The 27923-nt window shown below is 40.4% G+C and overlaps 1 protein-coding gene across 6 annotated transcripts in view; it reads left to right on the forward strand.

The window, feature by feature from the left end:
• The first annotated feature begins 2084 nt into the window (after window positions 1-2084).
• The window catches only part of LOC105007315 (CAP-Gly domain-containing linker protein 4), a 51706-nt gene continuing 25867 nt past the window's right edge, over window positions 2085-27923 (forward strand). Inside the window, exons 1-11 of one of the 6 annotated variants that reach the window (XM_034297411.1) lie at window positions 2085-2253; window positions 7430-7474; window positions 7674-7815; window positions 14602-14745; window positions 15242-15381; window positions 15891-15984; window positions 16126-16287; window positions 16723-16841; window positions 24017-24271; window positions 25362-25497; window positions 26941-27072. In XM_034297411.1, coding sequence (XP_034153302.1) covers window positions 7779-7815; window positions 14602-14745; window positions 15242-15381; window positions 15891-15984; window positions 16126-16287; window positions 16723-16841; window positions 24017-24271; window positions 25362-25497; window positions 26941-27072 — 1219 coding nt within the window. In that variant the 5' untranslated portion in view covers window positions 2085-2253; window positions 7430-7474; window positions 7674-7778. Of the gene's footprint in view, window positions 2254-7429; window positions 7475-7673; window positions 7816-11077; window positions 11559-11622; window positions 11811-14601; window positions 14746-15241; window positions 15382-15890; window positions 15985-16125; window positions 16288-16722; window positions 16842-24016; window positions 24272-25361; window positions 25498-26940; window positions 27073-27923 lie in introns of those variants that run through there. The other 5 variants (XM_010866188.4, XM_010866193.4, XM_034297412.1 and 2 more) reach the window with 5 other exon arrangements.

Below are 27923 nucleotides of genomic sequence, written 5' to 3' on the forward strand. Positions count from 1 at the left end.
AAGACAAACACTTTGCTGGCTACATGCTTCAGTAGCAATGTAATGGAAAGCCTACAATAAAACAATTTAGCACAAATATTGTGACTATTTCTTGTGGATATCGAAGTATGCATCCATGCATGCTTTTTGGGGTAATATAGATCATGGGGTAATATAGTTTCCATGATTCTCTTTTCAATTGACGAATAAGTCAGTTATCATCACCTATACTGATAGTTATTGTATTAATGTCATTCACGAATGAAGGAAATAATTATGTTGTCCTCTCATGAAATGAAATAGCAAAAAACAAATTATGTATTAGGATTTGTTCAGGATAGACAAAACTTTGCTGACTCTCTTGTCCTTTCACTTGACGAAAAGGTCATTTATCATCACCAAGATTGATAGTAATTGTAACGAATGAAAGAAAAACAAATGTTGTTGTGCCATGAAATGAGATAGCTTTGGCAGAGTAAAGTTAATCTTCAGTCACGCTAGAAATTGCTCAATTCTTATGACTATTATAAGTAGTAGGTTAGTAGATACTAGTAGGTTAGTAGATACTAGTAAGCCTAACACAGGCTAATAAACTGTTAAAAAGGCCAGTGGCAAAAGACTTACAGTTTATAGATGCTACTTGACATGATGTTAATGTGTGACAAGATGATCTATTGTCGAGACACTCAGCACACATATAGCTTAATGCCATAGTGGTTAAAAACACAGCCTGTCACATGGGAGACGTCAGTTCGGTCCTGAAAGCTATCAATCCTGAAAAAAAAAATCAAATTGCCATGGAAAGCCACATCTAACCTGAAAATGTTATGCCGCATGCCACCTCAGTTGGCTTGTTGTTGGCGCTTTAACAATGTTTTGTTAATCTATTTTCATTCATCTTGGATGTTTCATGGGCAATGTTGGGGGTAAAATGTTATTAAGTAACAAGTTACATTAGTCTGAGTAGTTTTTACAGGTAACGAGTAATGTAACGCATAATTTTTTCAAATAAATAACGCGCTTTGCAACCTACGTAGCATTACTTCTCTCTAGTAGCATGTGGGAAACCACTGCATAGTACCGGGTCGACTCTACCCGCTTTTGGAGCTTTTCCACTGCATGATACCAGCTCGCCTCGACTTTTTTGCTTTTCCACTGGACAAACGTTGGGATAGTACCTGGTACCAGATACTTTGTTTAGTACCTGCTACCTGCTACAAAAAGGTGACGTGGAAACACAGAAGACTTCTGATTGGACAAGAGTGACTCAAGGCATGCAGCAAAGCAAAACAAGCTGTTCGGTGTCCAGTGTCGGATAGGAGAACGGCGTGCCTTTGCGGGTCTGTCCCAGGAGTCCTTGCATTGAAATGGGTTAATTTCAGTGCCACTGCATAAGACCAGACTCATAATTTGAGCCATCGTATTTCCCCAAAACTCCTCTTGGTTTGGACCTATGTACTGGTGTTGAAATCAATTCGTTATCCCCGTGAGAGACCCACAAATACGCACTGTTTTTGTAGTCTACAAAGGGACTTTGTCTTTTTCCTCTTAGGATTTTCTATAGTCTATCTGGCATACATTGCAATTATCAAAATATGAATGTCAAGCCAAACAGAAGCAGATTACCAATCTTTCTGACTATTTTTGCAGTCTGCAATGTACTAAGACCAAAGTTCTGCTTATGCTTCCTCGGATGATGAATCATAGACCCTACTACGGCCTCTGAAATTTTAATCCAAATTAAAAAGTATTCTTGTGAGATCATCAATTACAATATGGTGAAATGATCGTGCCAAATGCAATTATGAAACATTTTCTGAATTGTGTTAATATTTATAAGTAGCCTATTCTACTGCTATTTACATATTAAGTTTGATACTGATTTTGTTTAGCCTGCCATAACCCAATCATCCCGTGCTGCAATGTCAGTGTTGGTCTGTTAACTATTCCAGTTAGTTCATTTGTCTTAAGCAAAAACTAACATAACACGTTATTACTCCTAAAACCATGAGAGTGGACTACAAAAAAAACACGTTCTGGTTTTCTTGCGTAAAATGTATGTTGAGAGTCCGTCCAGCTAGAACTCCGTACAGCAGGTGGAGGTAATGCTCTATTAACGTTGGAGGTCGACCGCCGGGAGACACCACCGAATAAGTGTTTTTCAGGCGTCAACATTGACAGCAAGGAGTGGAATTTCTTATCATCAACATGAGCATTCTGAGCCAAACAGAGATACAGATTGCTCATCGGTTACTTTTGTCATAGGAAGACCAGGTACTTTTAGTCGTTCTTTCTGAGTGTCAGGTTGCCAATGTTATTTTACGCCCAGAAAGCTTGGCCTCATAATCTGTGGCCATTCATGCAGGTGTCTAACGATGTTTAGCTATCGAAAACTAGCTGAACTCAAATTACGTTACCTTTCCACTTATTCATATTTTGAGTAAGCATCTGCTGACACCGTAGCTAACATCCGTGATAACAAACAACAATGCAGAATGGAGGAGGTTTAGCGTTTGCTTGCGAGCAAATATAGCAAATTAGTTAGCTGTTAGCAAGTGTCCGCTCCTGTCTGCATTAATGAATTAAACAGAGTGCTAAGAATACAATATTATTTCGCTATTGAATCGGATGTTCTAATGCATGCATTGTGTTAAACCCTTCAAATGATGCTGCTTTGATGATAACGGGATTGTCAAATATAATGTAATGACGACTGCTGCTATTGTTGCTGTGTTGAATTCTAGCAAATATGAGAATGATAAATTAGAAAAAAAACACCTATCTAGTATAGGCTACTGTACTTAACTTAGAGTAGTTTGGCAATTGTACAGTTTACTGAATTAAAAACGGCCCCACTTTGATCAGCGTTTTATGAGCAACATTAAAGAAACACTTCCGGGTCACGAAAATGAGCACATTTTCAAAATAAGAGACCAACGTATTACTTCAAGACTGACAAATTGAGTTTATTGTTTAAGAAAATGTACCTCTCAAAATATTGACAACAATTCAAATATCATCATATTTAAGAGTAATTTCAATAAAAAGTGGGTATTAAAACACGTTCCAAGGGTAAAATTCAGACAATGCCAATGACTGAATATGGAATACATATTGCCTCATAGCTCATAAACTAATGAATATTCCACATAAAAAGCAAGGTAGGAAATGTTCAGAAGAGTGTGTAGAGTAAGACAAACCTGTCTAATCATGGGGAATGGTGTGCTACATCTAGCAACACTATTTCCACACCCTCTTTTTTCACAATGTAACTCAATGGATATGAAATACATCTTGACTCATACAGAAAAAAAATTATCTATACGCCGCTGTGAATGTATTGTAGGAAATGTTCAGGAGAGTCTATAGAGTGACCAACATTTGTTTCTGTACAGGGCAATATGTATTTCAAATCCAGTTAGTTACATTGTGGCCAATAGGATGTAGAATGGGTGGAGTAAAATGCCAGCAACAATTGCAAATATACAGTGAACCCTTGATTTTTTTTGTGCATAAAATTACTCTATCCACTCTCCTGAACATTTCATTTCCTATAATACATTTTTACAATATACACTAAGCAAGTGGCAAAATCGATACATTTAATATGATTAAAATCGCTTTTTACCGCGGACCTTTATTTTGAAAGCAAAATCCGAAAACCGGAAGTCTTATTGTTGTTACGAAATCTCTAATGTGGCCAGCATGACGCTACTCCACAACAGCCGTAAGCCACCAAAGTGGATTCCTTATGTCTTCTTGTTTCGCATTTGAAAAAGAAATCCCTATCCCAATGAAAATTGTTTAAAAAACATGTAAAACAGTACACATTTTAATTGATAATGTTAAGGAACGTTTGAAGGTTAAATAAATTATACTTTATTTTTCTGTTTTGTATTTAACATTACAATTGCTGCGACCGCATACTATAACCTCTCCGTATTGAACATGCAGAACATTTTGGATTGTACAGTTAAAGCTGAACATGGTACCCCCATGAACGGGTTATCAGCTTACTCCGTGACAGTCACAGAATACGTTCTGAAGTTTTTGATTAAATATTAACTTCTTAGCTCATATATTGCGTGTTTAAATAGTTTAATACACATAATCCTTACTTTTCAAATGCCTTTTATGTGCCAATATTTGTGTAAACTGTATACAGCTGTATACAACTGTTTAAAACCAATTTCATGGTTGCACAATTGTGTGTATGTTTGTATGCTTTAAATGCAATTATGTAGTTTACATCTACAGTGGAATTTCTGAAGATGTAATGTTGTGCTCAAAAGTTTGCATACCCTTGGAGAATTGGCAATAAGTGTACAATTTGTAAAGAAAACATGAGTGAGCAGGCAAAACAAGTCTTATTTCTTATGGGATTCATATTCAACTGTAGGTCATAACAGAATGGCACAATAACAAAACAAAACTTGTCAACAAAGAAAAAAATGAACTGACCCCTGTTCAAAAGTCTGCATACCCTTAGTTCTCAATACTTTGTATTGCCCCCTTTAGCATCATTGACAGCATGCAGTCTTTTGTAATAGTTGTCTGAGGCCCCGAATTCTTGCAGGTAGTATAACTCCCCATTCGTCTTGGCAAAATGCCTCCAGGTCATGCAACATCTTTGGTCGTCTTGCATGAACTGCACTTTTGAGATCTCCCCAGAGTGGCTCAATGTTATTAAGGTCAGAAGACTGTGACTCCAGAACCTTCACCTTTTTCTGCTGTAACCACTGGTGGGTCAACTTGGCCTTGTGCTTAGGGTCATTGTCGTGCTGGAAAGTCCAAGAGCGTCCCATGCGCAGCTTTCGTGCAGTAGAATGCTAATTGTCTGCCAGTATTTTCTGATGAAATGCTGCATTCATCTTGCCATACATTTTCAGAAGATTCCCCGTCCCTTCAGAGCTCTCACACCCCCAAAAGATCAGTGAGCCACCACCATGCTTCACAGTGGGGATGGCATTCTGTTCACTATAGGCCTTGACCCCTCTCCAAACATAGTGCTTATGGTTGTGACCATAAAGTTCTATTTTAGTCTCGTCACTCCAAATTACAGTGTGCTAGATGCTGAGGCGTGTCAAGGTGTTGTCAAGCATATTAACAGGCTTTTTTGTGGCATTGGCACAGTAAAGGCTTCTTTGTGGCAATTTGACCATGCAGCTCATTTTTGTTCAAGTGTCGTTGTATTATGCTCCTTGAAACAACCACACCATCTTTTTCCAGGGCAGCCTGTATTTCTCCTGAGGTTACCTGTGGGTATTTCTTTGCATCCCGAACAATTCTTCTGGCAATTTTGGCTGAAATCTTTCTTGGTCTTCCTGACCTTGGCTTGGTATCAGGAGATCCCTGAATTTTCCACTTCTTAATAAGTGATTGAACAATACTGACTGGCATTTGCAAGGCTTTGGCTATATTTTTATATCCTTTTCCATCTTTATAAAGTTCCATTACCTTGTTATGCATGTCTTTTGACAGTTATTTTCTGCACCCCATGGCAAGGTATCTAGCCTGCTCAGTGCATCCACGTGAGTGCTAAGTAACTCATTGAATATTTATACACATACACTAAATGCAATTTAAAAAGCCACAGGTTTGGCAAATTCACCTTTAATTGCCATTTTCACCTGTGTGTGTCAGCATGTGTGTCTGTAACAAGGCCAAACATTCAAGGGTATGTAAACTTTTGATTAGGGCCATTTGGGTGATGTCTGTCATCATTACGATTTATAAAGGAGCCAAACAACTATGATAATAAACGTCTTTATATGATCCTTATATTAAAACATTTTTTTTTTGCATGATCAGTCATATTTTCAAAATCAATGCCAACATTTCTGCCAGGGTACGCAAACTTATGAGCACAACTGTATATAATTCAAATCTAATTATATAATACAAATTCCAACATTGTTTCGCATTATTTAGTGTAAATGTGTATTGTTTCAAATGTTTTTTAAATGTATTTTCATTTCTTTCAATTAGGTACTTTTATTTTGAAGGCAAAACTAGGAGAAGCTAAGAACACTTTTGTTTCTTACTCATATTGTGGCTTGCTTCTTATTCATTACAGCCGTATGGTAGTAATTTTAATGCCAGAGACAGTGCACATAGTAAGACATTTGGCTTGTTTAAAAGCCCCCATTATTTATTTTTTATCCACTGCATAAAGCTCACAAATACATCCTGTGTCCTTTGGTCATCCTTGAGATGTCTCCAGAATTTGATTGGGGTCCACCTGTGTATATATAATGTGGATAAATAATGTCCAGTCAACATTCAGTTGACTGGACATTATTTAGAAAAGCACACACAAGTCTATATACACTTAGCTCTATAAAATCTCCTAATTCTTGTCCAATTCCAATTCCAAATTTTTTGTGTTTCCATTTTCATTGTCACAACCCCTAATCCAAATTAGCCATCAGCAACAGCCAGACAATATGGATGAAATGCAATTCTGAAGCCTGCATCCAAACTTAAACCTGTAAATGCCAGAAATGCTGCTATACAGTGTGCAAAACATTGTTTAGATCAAGTGCTTCACACGGTTTGGGTGACAGAGAGGTGTGGGCTGGCAGCTGAAATGTAGCTCACTTTGAGGCCTTGTTCTCTAGTTCTCAAAGATTATTAGAAAATATTTTTGTCATTCACCGTTCAACCTTCCCGGGCCTTTATTCAAACAATATTACATGACCCTAAGCCTACCTGTACCATTGATATAACCACAGGGAATGCGTGAACTAGCTCATTACTACTAGGCAGGTAGACCTGTTGGTTTGACCTCAGTTACAAGCTGGTCACTTCTCTACTGTCAGTGTGTGAGCATTTTGTTGGTGTGGAATATGTGCATCATCAGTTATGAAATCATAAACTTTGATGTTAATGTAATAATAAGTGTCCTTCAAACTTTGCTTTTGGTAAAGAATCCTCCATTTGCAGCAATTACGGTCTTGCAGACCGTTGGCATTCTAGCTGTCAATTTGTTGAGGTAATCTGAAGAGATTTCACCCCATGCTTCCTGAAGAACCCAGATGTTGGATTGGCTTGATGGGCATTTATTACATACCATATGGTCAAACTGCTTGCACAACAGCTCAATAGGATTGAGACCTGGTGACTGTGCTGCCCACTTGATTATAGGCAGAACCAGGCTTGGAATTTCATCATTTTAGGGGCAAGGCCATTTGGCCATTGGTTGTCATAAAACATTTTAGGGCACCAATGCCACATGCCAGGGCACAGGGGCCATTGAGTGAAATATAAGGATTGGGAGCATACAAATACACTTGAATCGTTGATAAGAAAAAAAATAAAAACATTATTAAATGTTTTGGTATCCTACTTTAATAATGTATTATAACGGATATGGTCTTTCCACATAAAAAGTCAAATTATCATGTTTTAATCCTTAAAGTTACATCTACTCCCTCAATTTTGTTTGTAGATTCTGGACTTTCATTCCATGCATTCACATGAGGACGACAAAGAGGTAACGGTATTGATAGTTAGTAACATTAAGACTAGCTAGCCAGAAGGCTAATATTACCTCAGAACACAAAAGTAAACCGCGACCTATGCTTTAACATCACAATCACCTGGGCAAATGAGTGTGACCTAAATAAATAACTGTAGTGACTTAATAGTGCGCGGAGCAAGTAATTTTAGTTTTTTTAATCTTTCACCACAAGCGCTGCCATGTCGAGTGATGTCAAATGTAAAGTTATTTCTCAAAGCTCTCAAAAAGCTTTCCAGTGTTTTCTTCCACTCGGAGGTCGGAACCTTCCCGCTTCCTCATGAACGCACCTTCCAAAACGGAGAGGTTTGATTCAGGTAAGCACTAAATAAGTCCGATAACTAGCTAGCTCGCTTACCTGCATTTAGTCCGTTTTTGCGGTATTTCTCAGTTGCTGACAGTAACAGGGACACAAAGGCCATGGTGCCTGTAGGGCATACAACTATATTCGGAGCTTCACCGCCAGAGCGAAGGGCTACGACGTGGCTGGGCAGAAAATAAGCTCAATTATTTCCTGAATAGTTCTTGCATAGTTTCGAGCTGCGGTTTGGGTCATTGTCCTGTTGTAGCCGAAAATTGGCTCCAATCAAGCACCGGCCACAGGGTATGGCGTGGCATTGGCATCTTTGTGATTCAAACTTACTCGTCTGTCCTTATCTTCTGCTGTCCCTTATCTGTGTTCTTTTGCCCATCTTAATCGTTTCTTTTTATTGGCCAGTCTGAGATATGGCTTTTTCTTTGCAACTCTGCCTAGAAAGCCAGCATCTCAGAATCACCTATTCACTGTTTACGTTGAGACTGTTTTTTTTTTTTTTTAATGCTATTTAATGAGGTGTCTGTTTCCCAAAGTAGACAGTCGACCGATAGTGGATTTTGATAGTGGAAGGCCGATAAAATAACTATAGTTTTGAGCAGGAAAATGCCGATATCTGATTCATCGGCTGATACCAAACCCAACACTGTCGGAAATGAACCATCTTTGACTTTATTAGAAACAGAATAAATGTTGAATTGAACATCTAAATCAAAGTAAATACCTAAATAAACAAATCTGGAACTGAACATCAAACTGACTTATTCTAATATTAAAAATAACACTGTGGGTGGGAGCTAATTCAATGTTTAAGTTATCCTTTTTGCCACTGCCAATATTGCAGGTACAATTCCAGAAATTCGGCCATATAGAACAGCCACCAGACGTTTTAAATTGCCATATTTTAGCCTACGTTTAAACAGCAATAAAACACAAACAATGATCCAACAAATGTTTTTTTAAATTAGCAGAATTAACTCTTGACAACTAGGGCTGTGGCAAATATTACTTAATTGCCTGATCGCAATAATAATATTTTTGCACACTATTTTGATTCCTAAATCATGTTTCCAATCTGAATAAGGGATTTTGAAACCAATGTTAGAAACATCTCAACAAATACCATGCAAATTATGTCAGTTTCCATAGGATGACTAGCCCATGGGTGCAGAAGAGCGTTCAACTCTGCATACATTTATAGGCACAGATCATTTGCTGAAACTCGTTTTCTTCTACATTTCAGTATGTTTAAACCTCCTTTAGAATTGTTTTGCAATGTACCATAATGTAGCCTAATTTCTCAACATTACTATTTAATAAAAAACGCATTTTAGTCACTTATTTGTCCGATCAACTCTGACAAAAGAAAAAACAATCAAGCATATGTAAAATATTTGACTAATATTGTAAGTCAAGCGTTTTCATTACCAACCATATTTACGAATTAGATAATGCACATTAAAATTTATGGATATTAATATGTTGTCCCATTACATATTAAACATGTCTGCTGGAGTTGCTGCCAGAGCTTGCAGCTTTTGTATCTCGTGCCACTCTTAGTCACATGACCAAACACTAAGTAATGTCTTGCTTAAACTGCAGAGGCTCACTGTTTTCTTGGCAACATATTGTATAGGTCACACAATATTAGGAGATTTAATATGCTATTAATCTATTTATGTAAGCATATCTCCCACCAAACACTTTTGCCGTTGGTATTTTCATCTACTGGACAACTACACGTGATACTGGCGAAAAGCATTTGCCGGCTAAAAAAAACTCTGAGCTAGGTATATTTTAGCTATTTTTCCCCCATATAGTTATTTATTCCAGTTGAGGAGCCTGATATTATAATGGAGGACATAGCGTGTCTGCATTCTCTCCAGAAAAGTGTCTCCTCTTGTATATGTTGGTAACAGAACATCCTGAAGTGTGATTTGGTGGATTACATCGTTGGAAAGAATCATGTTCTACAATGGGCGATGCGGTTCTGTGATTTAACCTTACATTGTAATGCCACGCTTACAAACCATTAATATTTTGTGGATGTTATTAATATTACAGGACAATATTAGAGTATATTTCTACCTAATTTTACCAATTTATCCAAAGACCATGCTGCTTGTCATTTGCATTTGAGTAAGTTAATTTTATCCATGTGATTCCTACAGTTCAGCCAAGTGTTTTGATCTTAATCGCCCAAAGAATTGCAGTCACAGTATTTTTTGGGGGACATTTTAGGACAATTAAACGAAGATCTCTTCAAGGAGCACAATGTCGAATTTATTTGCCTGTGTGAAGTTGGTCCCCCACCCAACCCAAAACTTCAGCAAAATAGACTCAATATTTTGCTGGTTTGTGCCGTTAATATTTTCGTTTGTGCTGCAATAATTTTATAGGTATTAAATAATATTTTGTAGGTCATTCTGAGGTCAAAAAGCCCTCTAACATGCACCAAATTCTATCAAAATAGTCTTGTTAGTTTATGCTTCGTTTGTGCTGGGTTGTGCAGTTAAAAGTTTTCTTTGTGCTTCTTCAGTGTTTTATATATTAGACATTTAATTGTAGGTGATGATGTCACACAGCCCCCCCACCCTGCTCCAAACTGAGTCAAAATTGGTTTGTGCTTTGTTTGTGCTGTTAACATTTTCATTTGTGCTGCTGTCATTTTTTAGATATTAAATAAATATTTATAGGTCGTTCTGTGGTCACTCAGCACCTCAACATGATCCAAATTTACTCGAAGTCGTTTGTGCTGGTAGTTTTTGGTACATAACCTACTTTTCTACTGGATAGCGCATTGGCTTACTCTCTTTCCACTATATCTCTGTCATTATTTCTTCAACTGTATTGATAAGAAGGACAAAAACAAATCTTTAACCTGCACAAACAGGCCCAAAACAGATCACAAACGATGGAGCCTATTTTGAGTGAATTTGGAGCACATCAGGGGGCTGAGTGACCTCGGAATGAGGCGCGCAGCGGTTACTCGGGGTGCAAATAACAATGTTTTTAAAACATTAAAACATGCAACATATCATAATTATTTCACAAACCTATTCTTTTTCAATGGTAGTACTGTATAGTAGCCTATAATAATGGTATTCTAATTCAACATCACCATTAATAATTTCTCTTAACTGTTTTAACATTGGCTTTGATTGGGCAATGTGTGTTTATGTGATCTACAGAAGAAAGGTCTTGTATGATTGTAGCGGATTACATTTTTGTTGTGTTTTAATCCCTTGTTGGTTTTTTGCAAGAGGCTATTGGTCTGGTGATAACATCATACATTTTGTTCCTGTGTTTCCTGGGACTCTGAGAAACTAGGCTGCTTTATGCAGTTTTCGTGCCAAATTATTGCATAATCCTTGGCAAAGCAGATCGATTGAGGCACATGATCTGTGGAATTCCCGTCTGTTTCGCCTTTAAACATGGGGAAAATGGCGCATGCACACCGCCCACACGTACACGCTTACGCACACACTCTAAAACTTTTCTTCATTAATTGTATTGGCTATGTCCTTTTCACTTTTAGACTACACACTTAGGCTGAAGTTCACATCACCACCTCTGTGACATTTGAATATCGTCCTTGTGTCCATCTCAAGTAGTCTGTGGTTTGCCCACGCAATGTTTGTGTGCATAATCACCTGAGAGACACATTCTTCTCCAGGACAGACGGGTGAGGGGTCACCATGCTCTGGAGCTGATTGACAAGCGAGAGTGAAATGGAAGGGAGCAAGTGTGAGTAGAGCCAGGATCGGCATACCGCTTGAGTCTACAAATAGCTCAGTGACTGGACTAGTTAGATAACAGGGAACAGAATAACATAGAGAGGGCCATTAGTTAGGTTGTGTGTGCCACCGTGTGCTTGGTCGTTGGACCCTCTTTGGACTTGGCCATTTGTAAGGGTCCCACAGTCTTTTCAACTCTGAGCTTCAATGAAGGAAGTTGTTATGGACAAGGACCGTCAAAAGTCCCAATGCCAAGAGCACAGTGAGTGTTCCTCAAGGGTGAAGGAAAACTGAGGTTTGGGTTGTGTGACTTTCCATGACGGTCATTCGATGTTCACTTGTTTATTTTGTTTTTATTTACTCTGTTTCTTGGCAGGGTCACACAACTTAAGCAACTTCACTTTCACACAGTTTTATTTTCATTTCATTTGTTGACACTAGAAGAAACTCCAATGCTACTAAAATTGCATGCAGCAGCCAGTTAAGTTCAAGTTGCTCTTATTTAATTCTGTGGACGATGGACTTACATTATCTCTTGAGTCTTGAAGAATATAACATTATTTTTTATGTTGTGTCATCTTGCCCACACAAACAAGTCTTGTATAGAAATAAAGTTAGTAGTTTTTTTTTGTGGATGATTTTGTCCGGCAGGTTAGTTAATTTTTGTTATGACCAGTCATCATCATAAGGAAAGGCTCAAGCAAAGGCAGTTTGAAGATTGTTCATTAAAGCACACAACATGTTTTAGACTGTTTATCAAAGCACACTAGTCCTTGCTGTCACTGAAGCACCACTTCTCAGTAGCTGGCATACAGATATGTAACACCCTCCTGGGTTTAGCCATGGCAGCGGTGAAGCTTTCCGAAAGGCCCACTGGAGATCAGTATAAAAGTAATCTGCCTAGAGGCTAACCAATATAGAAAACAACAAAAAACATTGACTTCAGCACCTTCAGAGAGCCTGTCACCTCTGTGCCATTCCCTGATTTATAATAACAATTTCACAAGTTAGCAAGTTGCACTTCTTGATATGGCAGGGAAGCATTTAAGCACAACAACCAACAGACTTGCCAGTCATACCACGATGCCAGGAAAAAAGATTGCAAACAAATGTTTTATACCGAAAGTACGTAAACATAGTTACATATTTACAAATGAAAAGCAGTATTTTTCTATTCCAGTCGAGCCAGTGTCAGAATGCTGGGTCTCTGACCAAGGTCATTGATCTTGAAGCAGGACAATGACCCCAAACACACCTCAAAATGCACCCAGGAAGGGGATCCAGACAAATTTCTGGACTGTTCTGGGCCCTCAATTATCAATTTTGTGTAGAAAAGCTTCTAAATTAAGTCATATGAAGAAAATGTTGAATGTTCCCAAGTACAAAAAAAAATGTATTTATCAATTGCTTGTAAGCTTGATTTACGCACACCTGTAAGTATTTTGCCATGATAAATCAGACACTTTTAGTGCATGCAATGTCTCATTTACATAAAGAACCTTCCCTTTAATGCTACAAGAAATATCACCAATCACATTGGAGAAATCAACGACAAAGAAAATACAAATTCTGATGTAGAAATAGAACTTGATCACCGAAATGGAAGAAAAAAAACATACCTTTTGGAGCCCTTTAAAATATTGCTTTCGAGCAAGTTAGAGCTGTGGTCAATTCTGCCTTGTCTGAGTGCAGATCAGTTAATTAACTTAGGGTTAGGGTTAGGGTTCAATTAATGATGATCCACAAAAGGGATATAAGTGTAAAAGGAGGAGTGTCAGTTGGTGTGTCTGAAGGAATACCAGACACACCAAGTGATGGCAAGTCAAGCTTTTTTTTAACAACCATATTCAGACATGGACCACATCTAAATATCATCTAAACATCTATAAATATAACAAACATACATGAAATAAATGTCATTCTCAGCAAAATGATCTGCATGCTCATTGAAAACATGCTCCTTGCGTAAAGCTGCTTGTGCCAGATCCTCCAGCAATGCAAGATTTGCCATTTTGGTTGAACTAAATTGCCTCCAACCTTACATTCCATTCTCTTTCTAATTAACTGAACTATTCAATTAGGCTTAAATGGTCTTATGGTTATGAAAACTATTATTAGCTTAAGTGACTAGAAAAGCAATACATTAATAAACTATGAATATATTACCTTTTTTCTTTGTAGTTTCTGATTTGGTCCAGTATGTCAATCCTTTCTCCATTTGGTGGATGATATTTCATTAGCAGTTTGACTTTTCTACCACAATGCGTACGCATGGTCAGAGGTGTGCATAAATGTACGCACATTCTCAAGTATAAGTAAAAATGTATAAATCCCACACTTAGAAATTATAGCACGCATGGTTTACAAACATTTCTGTTAATACTCAACATTGATAAATGAGGGCCCTGTGGAGTTGGGAGGCACCCTGGGAGAAATCTGGGAGAACTGCAGTTTATGCGAGAAGTGTGGGCCAACTGCCAGTATCTATGTGCAGGAAGCTCATCCATGGCTATAGGAAGCACTTGATTGCAGTGGCCTTGGCCAAAAGCTATGCTACAAAATGTCTGGGGAGGCTATTTTATCAATGCCATTTTTATTTATTTTTATTTAAAAGGATATTCCGTTCTTTAATAATAAAAATGGAGTAAATAATTGTGGAAACGATACTTTGGTTAATTTCAATTTACTTATAAAGACTGTATGAGTTATTTAAGGAAGATGCAAGAGTACCAATATTTATGGCCATGGCTGAAATGCAACTCTAAAATTACATTGTAGAATCTATACCTACTCTATATTTTACTGTTCACTCATGAGTGTAATGACACCATGATCAAAAGAAGATCACATAACCTTACAGAAGGCATGTAGCCTATAAGAGAAGGCATAAAATTGCCTGTTTTCCCGCTAAAATGTGGGATACAAATGTAAAAAGCTTGCAAAAATCTTTCTAAATAAAAATTGTCAGGACATTCCAAGATAACTCAATTATATTCAGACTGTCCTTGTGATAAACTGCCTACTGTATGAGTCATCGTCTCTCTTGTCTGTAGGCCCTGAAGGGAAAATGACTAAAGAGGATGTTCCGGTGCCAGAGTCGTCGGAGGGGGACTCCGTTCTTGGACGTGTGTCCCACATTAGTGTAGAACGCCCCACCATCCACCAGGTGGCGTCAGCCCCGATGCCAAACGAGTGTGGTAAGGGCACAAAACTGCTAATTGGGATGAAGGCTGGGCACCACACTAGGACCAAATGGTTGCATGTGCATTCCTTTTCTTTGGCTTTTTGAGTAACATTTTTAATTGGTTCCGTCAGCGCATCATCATGTCATGATTTGGTCAAACAGTAATGTGAATCATTCTTGACCTTATATTAAACTCTCTCTATGTGTCTGTTTTGCGAGTCACGTGTGGCTGTCTGTGTAATAAAAATTTGAAATTAAGATGCAAAAGAGATCAGGTTGACTCGTCGCCCAACATACTGACACAGATATCGCTCTCCAAACAAATGGGAGATGCATGGATCATAAGCTAGGGAAACCCGTCAGTGATGTGCAGTTCATGAACAAATTGTTCTTGTTTAAAATAGAAAAAGCATTAATTTGTTGGCTAGGGACTACATTTTTAGTGTGTGTGCCAGCAGAAATGTCCTGGTTCACTAGCATCAGTGTTTTGCTGTTGTTCCCTCCTCCAGAGTTTTCCTTCTTTGACCCGGAGGATCCTCAGTGCAGGGAGGTGCTACTGGACCCCAGCACCACAGTTCCAGAGCTCTTTGCAGTTCTCAGGCAGTGGGTACCGCAGGTCCAGAGAAATATCAGCTTGATTGGCAACGAGGTGACGCTTTTTTCAACATTACACATGTTCCTTGTGGGCCAGACCAGTAGGTTTTGTTTCATGTCCTTCTTAGGTCTGGGCTCTAGGTACTGAGTCAGTCAAAATAAGAATAAATCCGGATTATATTTTACCACTAACATCTAATAAGCACTTGTGTAAAGAAACAAAATAACATTTGAGAATTACATTTTGTGTTTCGCTGAGTGAGTGACAGGTGCTAAAACATTTCCCTGGTAGGCACAACAGCCTCACATGTTGATGGTTTACATCTATGCCAAGGATAAAGCAACTTTGCCCATTCTAAGGGTCCCTTTTGTCACTTCTGTTTTTGTGGAATGGTACTTTTGTCTAACTGCGTGTCACAAAGCTGATTGAAGTAGACCAAGGACTTTTGAGCCAGCTGGGTAAGGGGGTTGAGCTTAAGCTCGTTCTATCAGTCAATCAGGTCAGTTTTCTAAAAGTATTCTAAAATGTACTAGCAGTGACGCTTATTGTTGCTCCACTTTTAGATCCTGAAGAGAGGCTGTGGTGTGAACGACCGAGATGGCTTGACCGACATGAGCCTCCTGCACTACTGTTGCAAGGCAGGAGCACCTGGCATAGGTGAGAAGACCGAAAAGTGTGTTAGAGTACTCCTGTGCAACTGTGCGTGTGTAAGCAAATAATTGTATATCTGTTTGACTGTAAGAAATGTTAGCCAGTAATGGTCTGACTGCCTGTCTGCACGGTGGCCCTTCCCATTAGGTGACGCCGACACAGCGGCCAGCTTCGCCCGGCAACTACTGTCCCTAGGGGCGGAGCCGAGCTTGCGGTCTCGTTGGACCAACATGTGTGCCCTGCACTACGCCGCCTACTTCGACGTGCCCCAGCTCATCAGGGTGGTCCTGCACGCCTCTCATCCCGGGGGTGAGTAGAGGGGAGATGGAGGAGGGTGTTGGGGGATGGAAGGTTGAGGTGGAGTGAAGGAACAGAGAGTATGCCATCGATAGTTTCCCTACAGCGCGATTCTGGCAAACACAACCCAATGATTTCAATGAAGGCTTTGTAGTGTTCACAACAGGCCCCTCACACGCATACAACGGGTGGCAACTGTTTGCAAAGATACTAAGTAAACACTGCTGTTGTTTGGCACGTGTAGTAAAAACACTTGTGGTTGCCTGTTTAAATATGTAATAACAAAGTAAATAAATGTATTGGACTATACAATTTGCCTACTGACAGTATGTGACAGTTTTTCCGCTTTTACCATTGTCTTCCTGTGATGATTAGGCATTCTGACGCAAAGTCAAATTCTACTGAAGCGCAATCTGATCTTAATTGACTCTATTGAAACTATTTCAGAGGTAGACGCTACCTGCAGTGACTTTGACTTCGGCACTGCCCTGCACATCGCAGCTGCCAACCTTTGCTCCTCTGCAATTAAGTGTCTACTGGAGCTGGGAGCCAACCCCGCCTTCAGGGTACGTGTTGAGCATGTTTTTTTTCTACAAGACTAGTTTGAATATTGGTCCAGGATGCCAATTGATAGATTTGGGCAGATTTCAGACACGCACTGAGTAAGCCCACAAACATAATTGGCATTGGCATTAATGATGTTAGATATCTTTGCATCAAGGATGAGTGTTAACTTCAGGGCCAGTTGAAATTGTTCAGGAGAGTACCACACAATTAGCATTCTAAGCTAACTACCTTGCAGGCTAGATGGCTAACTTATGTTCTCTGAGCAGCTTGTAGAGCTCACTTTAGGCAAACATAAAACAATTCAAAAGAAAATGTAAATGAGCAAATGCATGTTCACTCTATGCAATTCATATCAGTGCTTTATCGGTGCGATAAAGGCTGATGCATATATCTGTGAAATGCTAATTTTGTTGGCCAACCAATTAATCGGTCAGCTCTAATATCGGTTGGCTTCTTCAGAAATTGAGACTCTAGAACAGTTTCATATCTGCATGAACTAATATGAGCAATCTCTGTGTAAAGAGTGATTTATGTGCAAGCACTAGGTCTTGATTGACATTGCCAACGCACGTCACACATAGTAATTCTTTGCAAATGCACGCAAGCACTCAAATTAACACTCACATGCCTTCTCATTCAAATTAATAGTGGCATGTGGATGTTCTCGATTTCACTCAGGCATAGTTACAACAGTAAGTTAATAATCCCACCACACGCCGTCACCCATACCCTCACATCCCCTGCCACGTTGCACTCGAAATCATTCCCCTCAGGGGTGCGCATTCCTTGTGACACAAAAACTCTGTCAAGCAGACACTCTTCTTCCCCACTAAAGATGTCAGTCATCCCACCCACATCTCAGTCGCTCTGTGCTTATCCCAACCCACTTATTCAACCCTCTCCTGCTAGCTTTTTCTGCATATTAAACCATGCTAATTTATCTCCTAAACTAATTTTACACCCAGACGACAGGAGGGAAGAAGAACACAACACCCAGAGGTCACGCGAGGCAACCTGGCAGATATCACGGCAAGCGTGAATTTTAATTATTGTTGTTATTTACCCCTGCTCAGATGCACGCCACGTCTTGAACAACCCACAATGCTTGTTTAAAGCATGTTAGGCCCTGAGGGGGGACAAGTAGACAGTCAAGCCGAGTGTCTGTTACTCAGCCTTTGAACGTGTTGCTAACGAGATATGTTCTGGGGAACGTTTTGGTTGTGTCTTACACTATTTTGGTTTTAAAGTTGAGGTGACGGTTTTAGGGAATGTTCAAGGCAATATTTAACAGATTTTTTTGTAAAGGTGAAATTTTAAAGATTGATTGCACACTTTCAGATAGTCATCACATATCACAATGACACTACTTACGCAGTATTGTATAGAAAAGTTTCATGGCACAATCTAATGCCCTAAAACCATTCCTGTTCAAGTATCAGAAGAGATTATTTTAAAGGAAAAGTCGAAAACATTGGACGAAATCAATAATAATGGAACATTAATATCAGGAGAGGTGATGGGAGTTTTTTCATGTTGTGAAAATCAAAAGTTTAGTAATGGAAGTTGATACACATTTAGAATCATCGCTCCTAGCTGGATTGCAATAGATCCATTTGACAGATACACCAATCTGACAGATACACACCATACACCAATCTGACAGATACACACCATACACCAATCTGACAGATACACACCATACACCAATCTGACAGATACACACCATACACCAATCTGACAGATACACACCATACACCAATCTGACAGATACACACCATACACCAATCTGACAGATACACACCATACACCAATCTGACAGATACACACCATACACCAATCTGCCATAACATTATGACCACTGGCAGGTGAAGTGAATAACAATGATAATCTAGTTGTCTTGGCACCTGTCAGTGGGTGGGATATATTAGGCAGCAATTGAACATTCTGTCCTCAAAGTTGATGTATTAGAAGCAGGAGAAATGGGCAAGCGTAAGGATCTGAGTGACTTTGACAAGGGCCAAATTATGATGTCTAGATCACTGGGTCAGAGCATCTCCAAAACTGCAGCCTTTGTGGGGTGTTCCTGGTCTGCAGTGGTCAGTACCTATCAAAAGTGGTCCAAGGAAGGAAAAGCGGTGAACCGGTGACAGGGTCATGGGCGGCCTAGTCTCATTGAGCGAAGGCAGGACCGTGTGGTCTGATCCAACAGACGAGCTATTGTAGCTCAAACTGCTGAAAGAGTTAATGCTGGTACTGATAGAAAGGTGTCAGAACACACAGTGCATCGCAGTTTGTTGCATATGGGGCTACGTAGCCGCAGACCAGACTGGGTGCCCATGCTGCTAACGACTTGTTGCCAGATACCACAGCACACCTTCTGAGGTCTAGGGGAGTCCATTCCTTGACAGGTATGGCTGTTTTGGTGGCAAAAGGAGGACCTGCACTATATTAGGCAGGGGTTTATAATGCTATGGCTGATCGGTGTGTAACTACATTTGTCATACATCAAAAAGTGCAGTTTGATGTTCATACTTTTAATAACTTCCTGTGAATGATACTGACAAGTAGTATTCTTGCAGGACCTCTATTCTTTTAGAATTTTCATTCTCCTTTTTCAGTAACTGTGCCCAGGAGAAGCCAGCTATTTCAACATTTCGAGGTTACCCAATGTTTTTGATTTGGGCTATTTGAGGATTCACGGTCTTGGTCTATAATTGTTTTAAAATATATACAGCGGTAAGGACACATTTCAGTATATTGTTTTGACAGAGGCTTGAGCGTCTGATAAAAAATTAATCAAACGGTATTGTTCACTTGGCTTACTCTGTACATTTGTGGTATTCACATTTTTGGTGTGTATTTCAGTACCCATTTGGCCCTTTTCCCTGACACTGGTGGCTTAGAATGCTAAACACTCGTTTGTTTTGAATACCAATATCTTGACTTTGCTTTGAATTGCCCGCAAAGACAAAAAGCTCCCTTACATAGGCTATGACTGTGAAGCTTTCTGTCTCTCCTAGCTCTGCAAAGCATATGATGAGAGCCTTTCTGCCGTGACTGCTATACTCAACTCTGACATTTACTTTCAATGGAGTCTATGTGAATGATTCGCGCCAGGTGAAATTGACAATGCACCCTCATGCAGTGTTAGGTGTATTTGCATTCAAATGAATTTGCCTCCCTGTGATTCTGTCCATTCTGTTTCTGTGGGTGTGCAACATTCAACCACAAGAGAGCACCAGAGCACTGTCAAATTATAATCTTTTGGCTCCAACAAGAAGAAAGCTTGGTGGATAAACTGATGTGTGATTTGGATTATAATAACTATTCATGAACATTCATCTCCATGTTAACCCGTAAGCGTGAAAAGGAAGCCCAGAATAACAACATTTCTTATCCCTAATTTACTTAGCTGTCTTAATTCTAAACAGCAAGTTAAGAAATGGGGAGACTGCACTGTTAAAGACTTTGGACTGGTAATGTTCAGTGCAGAGTCAGGAGTGTTACCACCTAAACATGTGTCTCTCTATCCATTTGCCCTGCTCTGTTTTTCTGGTGTATTGACTGTTGACTTGTAGAACATGTCTAATGTATGGGCTGGAAATTCTTCAGAGGGGTTCATTATAGCCTTGTCAGCACTTGCTCTGTGAAATCTGCACCGGATCATGTCTCCACTGGCACAGACCATCAGCTAGTTAGCCAGCGTGATACCGGAGACCGATTTGTCTGAATTGAAACTGATGACTTATCAGTCAGCTGTGTGTGTGCGCGCCTGTGTACATTTTCTGTTTTTGACTTCTTTATTGGAGGAAGGAATTGCTAAAATCATTATTTCCAGTGCACAATGGAGTATGTTGGATGGAGGCTAAAGGTTATTGGGCATCTACAGGCTCCACAGTAGTGTCCTCAGTCAGCAATTCTTGTGCTGCCATCCATCATGTGAAAGCTTTCTTGGGCTACTGTCTCTGCGCTGTCCATTCCATGGTAAAAGCTTGACATCTCTCTCAAAGATGGTGAATTCTAGGGAATCTTCACTAATTAACTTGTTTTTTACTTTTTTTGCTTGACTTTGTGCTGTGTCATACTACAATGAGTGTCTTGTGTGGGTTTACCTGCGTCTTACTTCAATGAGCATAATGATTTTATTTATTTAGGTCCATGGTAAAGTATGGTTATGTTTTACCACTCTGCGGAAAGGGCACTTCAGAAACCGCTTTAATCTCATGATCTCAAGAACTCTCTTCCAAAAGTTTCACAGAAAGTTTCTATTTAAGTAGGGATGCTAAATTTGAAAGACCAATCTTATTTTGATCACAAGCAAGCTCCAGGTTTCAATCTTGAAGTGGCATTTCTTCTAATGCTAGTAGTCCATTAATGTCTATCCAATAATTTACCTAGTCCCGCTTATCCATTTATTAGCATGTTTGTATTGTATTGTGTCCGACCATGCCTGTAACAAGAATGTGTTGTTATCAAATGTGTTGCTATCAAATTCTGGCAGTTCCAAAATTACTAACTTTAAATTTGATTGAATGATTTGGAGGGGATATTTCTTTGTGTCAGAATTAATAAGTATTTTGAAAGAAAGAAATTAAATGTAACTCCCTCAACTGACAAAAACCTTTTCATACTGCTTTTCACCTCAATATGTTTAATGATGGAAAATGTCCCTTTGAAGAAAAAGGGTGGTTACTGTGTACATACAGTTAGGTCTGGAAATAATTGGACACTGACATAAGTTTTATTTTCGCTGTTTACCAAAATGTATTCAAATTACAGAAAAATAATGAATATGGGCTTAAGGTGCAGTCTCTCAGCTTATATTTTTGGGTATTACATCCAAATTGGAGGAAGGATTTAGGATTTACAGATCTTTAACATGTAGCCCCCTCTCAAGGGACCAAATGTAATTGGCCAACTGACTCAAGCTGTTTAATGTGGGCTATTTCTTCAATTAAGCAGGTAAAAGGTCTGGAGTTGATTCTAGGTGTGGCATTTGCATTTGGAAGCTATTGCTGTGAACCCACAACATGCGGTCAAAGGAGCTCTCAATATAAGTGAAACAGGCCATCCTTAGGCTGCAAAAAAAATCTATCGCAGATATAGCAGGAACATTAGGAGTGGCCAAATCAACAGTTTTGTTCATTCTGAGAAAAAAAACAATGCACTGGTCTGCTCTGCAACACAAAAAGGCCTGGACGTCCACGGAAGACAACAGTGACAAATGTTCTTAGGATCTTTTCCATGGTAAAGAAAAACCCCTTCACAACATCCAGCAAAGTGAAGAACTCTCTCCAGGTGGTAGGCATATCATTATCCAAGTCTACCATAAAGAGAAGACTTCACAAGAGCAAATACAGAGGTTTCACCACAAGGTGCAAACCATTAATAAGCCTCAAGAATAGAAAGGCCAGATTAGACTTTGCCAAAAATATGCCCGTCCATTCTTTGGACAGATGAAACTAAGATCAACCTGTACCAGAATGATGGGAAGAAAAAAGTTTGGAGAAGGCTTGAAACGCTAATGATCTGAAGTATACCACATCAAATGTAAAACATGGTGGAGGCAGTGTGATGGCATGGGCATGCATGGCTTCCAATGGCACTAGGTCACTAGTGTTTATTGATGATGTGACAGAAGACCAAAGCTGCCGGATGAATTATGAAGTGTATAGGGATATATTGTCTGCTCAGATTCAGCCAAATTCAGTGAAGCTGATTAAACAGCGCTTCACTTTACAGATGGACAATGACCCAAAACATACTGCAAACCCAGGAGTTTTTTTAAGGCAAAGTAGTGGAATATTCTGCAATGGTCGAGTCAATTACCTGATCTCAGCCCGATCTAGCATGCATTTCACTTGCTGAAGACAAAACGTAGGTAGAAAGACCCATGAACAAACAACAACTGAAGACAGCTGCAGTAAAGGCCTGGCCCAATGCACCACAAAGGAGGAAACCCTGCGTTTGGTGACGTCCATGCTTTCCAGAATTCAAGCAGTCATTGCCTGCGAAGGATTCTCAACAAAGTGTTTAAAATGTACATTTTATTTATGATTGTCTTAATTTGTCCAATCACATTTGAGCCCCTGAAATAAAGGGACTATGTATGAAAATGGTTGCAATTCCTAAACGTTTCGTACAATCATTTTGTTCAACCCCTCGAATTAAAGCTGAAGTCTGCACTTCAATCGCATCTCAGTTGTTTCATTTCAAATCCATTGTGGTGGTGTACAGAGCCAAAATTGTGTCAGTGTCCAAATATTTCCAGACCTAACTGTATACATCCCTCAGATGAGCTCTTTAAAGATTAACACTAGTCATGCTTTACCTGGAAATGGTTTAGGTGAACTGTTCACACGAGTACAGGATCCATGTCAAAGTGCTTGAGTTTGAGTTTGCTGACTTGTGTGTTTTTTGTTTACAACACTATAAGTAGCCTGTTCAATTGTCCAAATGTCCTGGCTTTGTAAATGAGTGCCGGCCATTGCTCTCTCACATTCTTGTAGCGGTACAAGATAGGGTGTCAGATTACTTGTCTCAAAATTGCTTCCATCTGCAGTCTTCTTCTGCTGGCCATGAACCCTTGTTACCCCTCCTAGAGATGTTGCTCATATAGCTGAGGAACCCAACCATTTTACCCAGACTTCCCCCACGGCAACTGTTGCTTTCAGTCACAAGTGTACAAAAAAGAAATAATGCTATATGTTTTGGTTGTTACTCATGTTACCAGACATATTAGGGAGCCACCTTGCACAGACCTATTGAACGATAGGATTTATGAGCCAGACTCCCACAGACCTATTGAATGATAGGATTTATGAGCCAGACTCCCACAGACCTGTTGCCATGCCCATTCAATCCCTTCCTGGTCATCATGATGGCAGTTGACATAGAATTACAATATACAGCTCTGCGCCTTTTTCTTTCCTTTCCAAAAAAGTTGAAAAGGAAGGTTTTGAGTGAGGAACAGAAGGGTTAAAATTAAGAGACCACTGCAAATTGTATGCTACTGTTCCTCACTCAAAACTTTCCAGACTGTGTTGAGTTAATAAATTACCCTTACAGGTGCTAGGACATTAAAAAGAATCGGCAGGATCGGCTACCTGTGAATTGGCTTGGTATTAGCCTCCTATTTATTTTTTCCTTTCTTTATCTCTCTCCTTCTCTTCAGAACGAGAGGGGCCTGTGTCCGGCAGACGTGGTGCCCGAGCCCTTGGACATGCCCCTGGAGATGGCGGATGCGGCTGCCCTGGCCAAGGAGCTGAGGATCCTGCTGAGGGAGGCCCTGCCACGCCCCTGTGCCCCCCTGCCACTGACCCTTACCCTCCCTGTCCGGGCACCCCCGGGTCTCTCCGACAAGGCCCGGGCTCAGCTCACCACTTTGGGCATCCAGCTGGGTGACCGCGTGATTATTGCTGGTCAGAAGGTAGACTTCCGGTTCCATAAACATACACAGACAGGTTTATTTAGTGATGGCCAAACGAGGCTTCATTAGTGTTATTTTAGCAGCAGGATATTACGCTGGCAGCACTCAGATTTTCACTGACATTTAGAAGGCATTATAGAGCTAACAATCTAGTCTATAAAAAAGAACAGACAGGAACAACATTGGAACGGACATTAAACAGAAAATGACGGACTAGATTGCTAACTGTATTGTCTTAAATATTTCAATGATGGCTTTTATTTTGGAAACGAAAATCTGAATTTCCGCTGCTAGCATAATATCCTGCTTCTAGAAGAATGGTAATGAAGCCTCCAAAGGCCATCCCTAGGTTTATTGGTCTTTTGTTGTAATTCACTGGGAATTAAGAAAGTTTTATTATTCTTTAAGTTAATGGGTCAGAACTCATGGCAAGTCAGACACAATCTGTACGGATCCTATTTGCCCAAGAACAGATTGTTTCTCTAAGCTATACAGCCCTTAGCATAAGATCATGTTTATCATGCTATTCACTCCACTTAACTGACTCTTGCCCTGGGAAGATACACAAAATGTTGTCTCTCAAGTAAGTATTTCTAAAGGCAAGTTAAGGAGTAGGGATGAACAAGATCAGTGAAAAGCAATGCAGCACTGTGAATTGAATGACTTTACTTGCGTGTTTGTTTTGCCTGAAGACCCCTTAAATATACACACGCACACAGATACCAGTGAGACTGGGCCCCATCAAAGTATAAACCATTAAAGAATTCTCACTCTGGGCAAAATCACCAGGCATGATGTAACTCCAGATTGGCTAATCAAAAGTGTATTGTTAACGCTCCAACGATTTGCGTGTTTATACATTTGGAAGCATCAAAACATGCTTGAGTTGCAGCAGGTTCTTTATAGAGTGGGCTGTTCTAACCTAAATGCCCAGCGGCTCTTGTGTTTGTGAATGAAGACGTAATCTCTTCGTCTCTCTCTCTGCAAGAGAGAATGTGACAGACATTCTAGACCAATATCTCTGTTCAGACCAGTGCAACAAACAGGAGTAGGAACCTGTTTGTTAAGTATTGTGTTTTTTTGTATTAAGGTGGGCATTCTGCAGTTCTGCGGCAGCACTGAGTTTGCCGGTGGTCTTTGGGCAGGAGTGGAACTCGATCAAGCAGAGGGGAAGAATGATGGATCTGTTGCGGGAGTCCAGTACTTCACCTGCCGCCCCAAGCATGGTATGTCCACTAGAACCCACTTGGACTACTAGAGTGGATTTTGGACTCGAATCTACACCGATCAGCCATAACATTATGACCACCTGCCCAATATTATGGAGGTCCCCTTTTGCTGCAAAAACAGCCCTGACCCGTCGAGGCAAGGACTCTACTAGACCTCTGAAGGTGTGCTGTTGTATCTGGCACCAAGATGTTAGCAGCAGATCCTTTAAATCCTGTAAGTTGCGAGGTGGGGCCTCCATGGATCGGACTAGTTTGTTCAGCACATCCCACAGATGCTTGACTGGATTGAGATCTGGAGAATTTGGATGCCAAGTCAACACCTTGAACTTGTTCCTCAAACCATTCCTGAACCATTTTTGCTTTTTGGGAGGGCGCATTATCCTCCTGAAAGAGGCCAAAGCCATCAGGGAATACCGTTGCCATGAAAGGGTGCACATTGTCTGCAACAATGCTTAGGTAGGTTGTATGTGTCAAAGTACCATCCACATGAATGCCAGGACCAAAGGTTTCCCAGCAGAACATTTCCCAAAGCATCACACTGCCTCTGCTGGCTTGCCTCCATCCCATAGTGCATCCTGTTGCCATGTGTTCTCCAGGTAAGTGACGCACGCAGACCCGGCCATCCACGTGATGTAAAAGGAAACGTGATTCATCAGACCAGGCCACCTTCTTCCATTGCTCTGTGCTCCCTTTCTGATGCTCACGTACCCATTTTAGTGGACAAGGGTCAGCATTGGCACCCTGACTGCTCTGTGGCTACGTAGCCCCATATGCAACAAACTGCAATGCACTGGGTATTCTGACACCTTTCTATCAGTACCAGCATTAACGTTTTCAGCAATTTGAGCTACAGTAACTTGTCTGTTGTATCGGACCACACGGGCCAGCCTTCGCTCCCCACATGCATCAGTGAGCCTTGGCAGCCCATGACCCTGTCACCGGTTCACTGCTTTTCCTTCCTTGGACCACTTTTGCTAGGTCCTGACCACTGATGACCGGGAACACCCCACAAGGGCTGCAGTTTTGGAGATGCTCTGACCCAGTCGTCACAATTTGGCCCTTGTCAAAGTCGCTCAGATCCTTACGTTTGCCAATTTTTCCTGCTTCTATCACATCAACTTTGAGGAGAGACTGTTCACTTGCTGCCTTATATATCCCACCCACTGACAGGTGACATGTTAACAAGATTATCAGTGTTATTCACTTCACCTGTCAGTGGTCATAATGTTATGGCTGATCAGTGTATATTCATGTTCATCTTAACCGTTTTGGATCCATTGAACAAGTTCAATTGCTCGGTTGTGTATGTCAGGCTTCCTGGCAATTGCTATTCTCCCCAGTTTGGTGTTAAGTTCTAGTTGACTTTTAGTTGTGCATGACAATCTTTCACTCTCTCATTCTCTGTCCTTTTGTCCCTCACATTTTCTGCACTCCTGACAGGTATATTTGCACCTCTGTCCAAGATCAGCAAACCCACTGAGCGACGCAAAGCTAAAACCCAGAGGAACTCCACCCCTGTACGGCTCCCTCGGTACATTGACCTATCGCGGGTCACCTCCAGAATGAGTACAGGTAACCCATTACTCTGCCAGAGACTTCAAATATTTGTGTCAAGGCCCTGAGTCTATGGATTCGTGTTTGGATTGGGTACAGCGTAACAGATAGCTAGGCAGCTGCATTCCCAAGGGGCACAAAGACAAATGGACTGGGCCCCAAATTAAGAACCTACTTGTGACGGAGGAAATCTCTGCATCATTATAAAAACACAAAGAGACCGTTGAGCCCGAAGGTCTGAGGTTTTCAAATCTTGGAGGCAGTGAGCAGAGTCAGGAAGGGAGGGGATGAAGATGTAGGGCAGCATAAAAAGAGAGCCATCTCCCATGTGTCGCCGTTTATCTCATCACATTCCCTCGAGGACCTGTTTCTGGAGACCCTTGCACATTAATGCATTATTAGAGACTGCTCATCACAGGGAACCATGGAAACACACACCTCGCCACCTCTCCCTCCTTCCTACATGGGGGAATAATGACATTAGTTTGGGATGCGATGTCTGACCCCCCCATTCTAATATGCTTCCACTGAATGAGACATAACTCTTGACATTCATTCACTCGGGGGGATTCGAAACACAAGCCATGATGCAGACAGTAATGGTAATGGAAACCACGACCTCTCCATCTCCCTGCTGCTCGGGGGCGTTCCTTGAAAACGACGGACGAGCTTCCGACGAATCCCGGTGATATCCGGATTCATGGGGGTGACGATCTCGGCTAAACAGATTACCACAGATGCTCCGGAGGCCTTGATTGGATTGTCTGTTTCGGTGGCCCGTATTTACATCTTTGTAATTTGGCTGACACTTAGTTATCCAGATGGACAGATGGTCAATTGCATACATTTAGTACTCAGAAGGGTTTTGC

The sequence above is a fragment of the Esox lucius genome, chromosome 15 (genome assembly GCF_011004845.1).
Source record: "Esox lucius isolate fEsoLuc1 chromosome 15, fEsoLuc1.pri, whole genome shotgun sequence".
In the NCBI taxonomy this organism is placed as follows: Eukaryota; Metazoa; Chordata; class Actinopteri; order Esociformes; family Esocidae; genus Esox; species Esox lucius.